At 23.1% G+C, this 8,278-nt stretch overlaps 1 protein-coding gene across 1 annotated transcript in view; it reads right to left on the bottom strand.

Moving 5' to 3' along the window:
* The window catches only part of LOC127291416 (uncharacterized), a 53,021-nt gene that overhangs the window by 6,870 nt on the left and 37,873 nt on the right, over positions 1–8,278 (bottom strand). The window contains exon 3 of the mRNA XM_051320546.1: positions 4,556–4,757. Coding sequence (XP_051176503.1) covers positions 4,556–4,737 — 182 coding nt within the window. The 5' untranslated portion in view covers positions 4,738–4,757. The remainder of the gene's footprint in view (positions 1–4,555; positions 4,758–8,278) is intronic.

The raw sequence follows: 8,278 nt of genomic DNA, 5'->3' as shown, positions 1-8,278 counted from the left end.
AATATTATTTGAAAATTTTGCATTAATTTGTTGATGAAAAAACAAAAAAAAATGGAGTGGTGAAAATTGAGAGAAGAAATAATTGCAAAATTAACAGTAACTGGATACTGCCAGCTGTTAGCGCACGTTAGGTGGTACGCTGTACTAACATGTAGTTAAATTTTTTTAACCGGTCGGTAATATAGAAAGCTGTAAAAAATTTTATTTCCAAATTTGAAAAAAAATAAGTGTGGCATCGAGATTAAACCTAAAGTAATTGAATAAAAAAAAAATCATAATAATATGACTTATATAGTTTTCGAGAAATCAAAATATAATTATTTAAATATTTTATATTTTTTTTTAATAATTATAATGAAAATTAAATTACAGAAAAAATTTTTTTTTAATTAATCAACGGCAATAAATTGACATATTGTATGTCACTACTAAATACAATTTTTTTCGCCTCCAACGCATTTATATATAAATTGCAATCTCTGAGAATCATAAAAACAATAATTCGGCTTTTTTTCATCTCTGGAGAAATGTAATAAAGAAGAAGATTAATTTTTTGCAAGAGATTTTATATGATTGTGAGCTTTAAAAATGTTTCGTAATAAACGAAAGCTTATTTTTATTGGCAGCATTTGGTACTTGATTTTCAAAGTTTAAATATACCAAAAGGAGTGAAGCGTTATTGCGGTTAACTAACATTATATATATACCGGAAACGAAGAAATTTAAATTTACAAATAATTTTAGACACACGTTCAAAACATAACCACATGATAATCATTTTCTCTTATTAAATAGAAAAAAAAATTGCAAATTTTGTTCTCTTTCTTTTTACCATAGATGAAAATTAAACGAGGCGTATTATATATATACATGTGTGAGTGTGTGCGATTTAACACAATGATGAATCATCAAATGACACGGGTGCGATGTTTTGAATTTCAATGAAGAGAAGATTATTTTGCAACATAATATTTTCCTTTACTCGCGCCGAGACAAATGATTCCGCGAAAAGTTGACTTTTTTTCCAATCTAAATATGTTATGAAATATGTATATACCTACAATATATGTATATTTATTTGCAAGTATAATATAAATTCGAAATTCTATTTTATTAATGGTGATGAATTTTTTTTTTTAAATATATATTCAATTTTTTTAAATTAATTTCATTCTCAATAATATAATTTTTTAATTTGAAAATAATTTATAAGTTTGATCGTAAAGCGATATTTTTTTGAAAATTATAATTATTATTTTAATAGATATAAAGTTAAAATAATAAAGAAAGTTGTAAAAATAAGTGACATTTCATCATTCACTAATAATAGACAAATAGTTCGAGATAAGTCTACTCTGCCAATTTTTCTTTCTATATTTTCTTCAAAGGATAACGTCAATGCACAAAGAGACTGCGTCAAGAATGACATAAAAAAAAATTTTTTCTTTAATTTCACAATAATATTGTCTATGCTAATATATATTTTTTTTTCATATAATGAAAAATTTATTTATAAATATAGTGAAAAAGATTTTTTTTGTTTATAAAAAAAAATTATGAAAAAAAAAAAAATTTTCACTTCTCTTTGATAATATTTCTGGGACGTAAAAGATTAAATAAAAAAATTAAATAATTATTGGAAATGAATATTTTTAACCATTTTCGTATATTAAGAAACAATAAATATATATTATTATCATATATTTTTTTTTTCATATTATGAACAAACAAAATTTGAAGATATGCAAAAATTAAGGAAAATTAAGTAAGATGACGTAAAGTGATTTGTGAAATACGTTGGGAAATAACTGTCAGCTGTTAAAGATATTAAAAGCTAAAGTTCACACCTCTAACAACTTATCAAATTATTGCAAATTTGATTGAGGAATGTTCCATATATAATAAAATTAATTTACATGACGTTCGAGAACAGTTTCGAGTAAATTATTTAATCGACTCTTTGAGTCCAAGAAAAAAAAAATCAGTGAAAAGTGAAGCATTTATTTATTTAATTTATTTATTGTAAAAATCTCGATATAAACAAAAATATCCTAAAATAAATAAATAAAAATGCTTCCTCCACGAGGAAGCAAAACTAACAATATATAGAACAAATGTTTACAAAAGCTAATGCGTTTTAGACTCTTTTTTTTAACTTTTCGGTTACAAATGAAAATTTGGAATTGATTTCAAATTGAATTAACTATATCTATTTATTTTTTTAAATAATAAAATGTAGTTAATTAGGTTGTATAATTATTAATGAATTTCAATTAATGTAACAGATATTTATCATCATAACCCGTTTAATATTAAATAAAAAATTAAATAAATAACTATTTATCATAACTAATTAAATGGAGAAATTATTCTAACACTTAAAAACAAATAAAATTCCTTATCGAAATGGGTAACATATATTATACAATATACCTATAAATAAACTGAACCTGTTTACATTCTCAATTTGACTTTTGTTCTAATTTTTAAGAAAAAAAAAACATATTTATAATTAGATTTCCCATCCCTAAATTTTAATTATTTAATATCTAGCTCATTTCTTGAATATAAAGTGCTTTTTGTTTCATGTATATAAAATTACAAACCATAATACATCGTTTCGTATGGAAAGGGACTTTCGGGTCAACTACAATAAATTATTTAGCAAGTTTCACTGCAGTTAACTACAAACTGTACAGTTACAATAAGACACTTTTAGACTAAACTACATTTCACAAGGAAGTGTGTGTATGTGTATGTAAAACATTTATTTGAATATGCATTCACTTTGAAATATATAACTGCATGTAAAAAAAATGTTTCAATAAAAAAGAAATTCTTTCGTCTTTTTTATTTATTTAATTTAAAATATTAATTAACATACACCCAAAAAAAAATGATTTCTTTGGCAAATTTTTCTTTGATACAAAGAAAATTTATTTGCTTTAAATAAATTATATCTTTGATAAAAAAAAAAAAATTATCTTCGTTTCAAAGAAATTTTTTATTTGATTCAAATAAATGTTTTTTTTTGACCCTATATCAATGTTAAAATTTCTTTGATTTAATGGACAAATTTCTTTGAAACTAAAAAGCTTTTTTTGTTTCAAAGAAAATTTTATGTTGAATGAAAGAAAACAAGTCAAAGAAATGGGTTTCTTTAAATCAAAGAAATCTTTTCTCTCTAGTTAAGAAAATTTTCTTTAACGAAAGAAATAATTTTTTTCATAAAAAAAAATGTAGGTATTTCTTTTATTAAATAAAGTATTTCTTGAATTAAAAACGCTTTTTTAATTCAAAGAAAGAATCTTAAAATTAGAGAAAATTTTATCTAAATTAAAAAAAGTGTATTAAAAAACAAAAAAGCTTTTTTAAATCGAACAAAGCTTTTTAAAATTAAAGAAAACTTTTTAAAATCAAAACAATATTTCTCTGATCGTATATATCAGTAAACTTTTTCAGTATTTTTAACAAAAAAAAATCACGTAAAAATTGAAATTCGAGTTCATTTTTGTGAATGACAAGGTCACAAGGACCGCGCGAGGTAAATATAATTTGTATTCTTTTGATTTTGAAGTTTGAACCGGACGTGAGGTGTCGAGAAAAAGCTTTCTTTCTCCGTCTCTCTCAATCTCAACGAGATTCTCATTTTGTATCTTTTTACATTTCTTCTATTTGAGACAGCAAAGGCCATTGATTTCAAATTTCTTCATATATTTCAAAAGTAAATGTTCTATTTAAACTTTCAATCTCTCGTCAAATTGCGAATTTCTGTTACGATGGAAAACATCTGTTTCAACTAAATTCTTATTTCTATATATTAGTGGAATATTTATATGTATTTCGCACAAATAATTTTTTCAGACAAATAAATATAGTTCAATGCTCTTTTCAAATTTAAAAAAAAAACTAAGTTGTTACTTTATAATACATATTATATAAATAAATATGTAAAATTTACAAAAAATTTTATTTTATTTAAAGATTGAAAATTATATTTCAAGATTAAAAATTTAAAAAAAAAGATAACATCTTTTAGTTTAAAAAAAAATGTCTTTTTGTTCATAAAACAATGTTATCGTAATTTGCAAAGAAAATGAATTTTTCAAAGCGTTTAATCCGGACGTGGAAAATGAAATGGAAAGCTGTCAGGAAATTGACTTTTCGCTATATATAATAAGGAAGCGAAAATATATCTTGGCAGAGCCACCTCCTTGTATATAATATATTAACTTTCACTCAATCTACTTTGCCACATAAAAAAAGCAAATTTTCTTTTACAAATTTCATCAAAAATATTTTTATTTAAAATAAATTCATAGCTAAAAGTCAATCATTAATTCGAATTAATTAAAATGTTTACTAATTCAAATTTAAAGTGTATATAAGGAATAAACAACAAAAAGTCGTAATTATAACTATGTATATAATTTTAAAAAAATTACATAAAAAATATATTTATTTTTCTTATACACCGTTTGATCTGGAATATTTTCAAATTAAAATTATTATTAAAAATAAAAATTAAATTTTTTTTTTTTTAAATAAAAATTACCTGTTGGAAATTGTGCGAAGTCCGGGACGTTTGACAAAGGCCAGGAGGAGAGTGGCATTTAAGATGAGGGAACCGAAGAGGACAAAGCTCCAGATTGCAATTCTGGAGTTGGTCCTCCATCCTACCGAATCTTCCAGATTCTGTCCGATTCCACCCAACTTCTCCGTCGAACCTCCATCCATTCATAAATAATTCAACAAGTCTGAAATAAAAATTATTATTTTCACTCGAGTTTATAAAAGTATTTTTTTTTTTCAATAAAAATTCCCCAGAAATGTATAAATTTCAAAAAAATGAAAAAAAAAAACAAAAAATTTTGAAGCATGAATTTCCTATAAAAATTAATGGTTAGAAATTTCATTTTAAAAAATTTTATTAGATATAATTATCTTTTAGATGAATTTTTATTTTTCGAATTAGCATTTAACGGATTTACAAAAGTTTTTTTTACTCAACTTTTTAATTTAAAAAATCTAATTTAACCAAATATTAATTAAGCAAAATTCTTATTCAACAGAATTTTAAGAAATTCGAATTTTTAAATGCCAAAATTTTCAATTTACTGAATCTTAATTTGTCAAAATTTTTATTAGCACAAATAAAAATTCGGTACCTAAAAATTTTGTTAAGTAAAAATTTGTTTAAAAAAAAATTCTTTCGAATGTTAATTCGAAAAATGAATATTCGTAAAAAAAAAAATAAATATATCTAATAACATTTTTTTTTTAAACAAATGATTTTTATGGGAAATTCATTCGTCCCTTTGAAATCTTGCTCTAAATTAATGACAATTTATAAATATATTATTATTATTATTATTATAAAAAAATGGAAACCTTCAATTAGTTGGATCAAGGTCTACAAATTTGATTCTGGGTTATTCTTGTTTGATATAGATAAATGACAGGAATCAAAATAATTTTAGATGACAACATATATATATATATATATATAAAGTAATTTTAGGTCAGTGTCATTATATTCAGTCTCTTCAATTATATATCAACGACTTTCGACAAAAGAAGAGACTTTCTCCAATGCGCACAAATGAATATTCATTATCATTTAATTCATAACGAGTTTTGTAAATAATGAAATTCTCAGTTATTGTTTCACAAAAAAATTCTTCTTGCATCATTCACTTTTATATCGCCTATATTTTTTTCTTTTTATAATCAGCAAAGTTGAGAATATAACATATAATAATTATTATTAAAAATATTATTAACAATTAAATTAAGACTTAGATTTTTTTTATATTTTCATATTTAAAAAAAAAAAAATAATTAATTTTTTGCAATTTTTTAGTAAAAATTTTTACAAAATTTGACCTTTACATCAGTTAATTATTCTCACAATTAATCTCAACTATTTTATAGAATCAAGTGTCTAAATTAAATGATATATTCCCCATAGAGTTTGATCTTAATTAATTAATGTAGACGGTAGACACCTACTGCGTTATTAGATGATTTATGACAAAAATTACATTAATCATTTTGAAAAGCATTAATACATCAGGCCTAAACAAATTACAGTCAATGATGATTATTTAGTTTCAACATAAACTTGAATCGTAAATTATTTCCAATATTCATCAGTTATTATTTTAAATAAAAATCAACATTCGCAAATCAATTGTTTCATATTTAAGAATATATTAATAATAATAATATTAAAACATAAATAACAAATTAACATTTCACAAATTACAGAACTATTAATTTTAAGCTTTTTTTTAAAAAAAAATTGAAAATAATGAATCAATTAAATAATAACAGGCCTCGAATCGACTTTAAGGCACAAAAAAAGTATTTTACTTACAATTAGTAAAAAGCATTTTACTTTAAATAACTAATGTTATTAGATAATAAATCCATATTATTAATTCCTCAATTTTAATTAAGTAGGACAAATTTCTAAAAAAAAAAAAAAAAAAAAATCCGAAAACAATTCAATTTTAGAATTTCTATTTGAAACTTTTTTAAATAATTGAAGGTTTTAAAGAAATATTAAAATTATTAAAAATAATTTAAACTTTGGAAGAGTTATAGTTGAAATTTTTAGAAATAATTAAATTTCACACAATAATGAAATTTTACGGAATTGATAATAATTTATCAAATAATTTTAGATAACATTTTTTAAAAGTAATTCAATTTTTAAAGATTTACAATATTCATATTTTTGAATTTTAAACTTTAAGTGATTTTTAATTGAAAATTTATTATGATTTCTGTTAATAAAGAATTTTATTAGAAATAATAGACAAAAAATTGAATTTCAAAAGTTTTTAATATTGAAAACATTTAATTATTCAAAAAATGAAATTTTCTAAATTTAAATATTATTGATTACACAGTATATCCCATAAACCCCCGAGTAACAAGTTTCAAGCCAAATCTTGACAATTTTTTAAATTTCACCCGCCATTTTGAATTTTGAAAAACTGACATCGGATTTGTAATCAGCGACCCCAAAAACCCCCCGAGTAACGAGTTTCAAGCCAAATCTTCTGCTTGAATAATGTGCCCCTCAAAGGGTTAAACTTTAATTAATACAAAAAAAGTAACTTAAATATATAAAATCATTATCTACAAAATAATTAATTTCATCCACTATATATATATATATCTTTACAATAATAATTTCAATTTCTATAAATAGAAATTATTATTGTAAAGACTTATATAAAATTGATTTATTTCAATATAAAAAGAATCGAGAGACAAGAATGAGGCAATATAAAAAAGGAATATATTTTGTTATTATAACCCTAATGATTGCAATCGTGCAACGACTTGCGTGTGACCCTTTACTATATTTAGATGATTTATTTTTGTAACCTTGCTCGCTATATTGTGATTATTCGGTACCACCTTCATCTCTAGCCATATATACTCATCAATGGCAGGTTATCCTGTCACTACTACCATAACTAAAATGCGATTTCCGTGGGCGCGACCAATATTCAATACCAATTTCAATACCAGCCACACCGTCGCGGACTCATTTGAATATTGAGAACAGAGAGACACCCACATCAACTTTACATATATATATATACCATCCATCGGACATCAACATTCATTTTGCGTTCCCAGTACAATTTACTTCTATTCTAATCATTTTCAAATCCGAGTTTATAAAACGGTATCTTTTTTTTTTCTTTTTTGCTTAGAAGAAACTCTTTGCAATGACTCATTTCTTTCTATAAAAGCCGCGGGAGAATAATTTTTTATTCTTTTACAAAATCAGAATCATTAAATTTAGTTTAATTTAAAATTTCAATAAAATTTAAATTATTATCAAATTAATAGCAATTTAAATGAATTTTTATTAGGTAGAATTTCATTTCATAGAATTTTTTTTTAGATGAATTTTCATTTGTTCGAATTATTATTTAATAGAATTTCCATACACGGAAAAAAATAGTTCGCGAAACTTTCATAAACTAGTTTTTCACTTTTGGACGGGCCCAAAGTTTGGAAATCTTTCATTAACTTTTTTCAAGATTCCACAAACTTTTTTTTGTGCGCGTGCGCAGACATTGATTGTCATGAAGAGAGTGATGAACGTTTGTGAAATCTTGGAAAAAGTTAATGAAAGATTTTCAAACTTTGGGCCCGTGCAAAAGTGAACAACTAGTTTACGAAAGTTTCACGAACTATTTTTTTCCGTGTACAATTGATTTTTTATACTACAGAATTTATACTTAACCCG

The sequence above is a fragment of the Leptopilina boulardi genome, unplaced genomic scaffold, assembly GCF_019393585.1.
Source record: "Leptopilina boulardi isolate dan_hultmark-lab unplaced genomic scaffold, ZJU_Lbou_2.1 LbouV2_137, whole genome shotgun sequence".
Lineage (NCBI taxonomy): Eukaryota > Metazoa > Arthropoda > Insecta > Hymenoptera > Figitidae > Leptopilina > Leptopilina boulardi.
The sequence above is the reverse complement of the archived record's forward strand: the minus strand, read 5'-3'. Positions and strand labels throughout refer to the sequence as shown.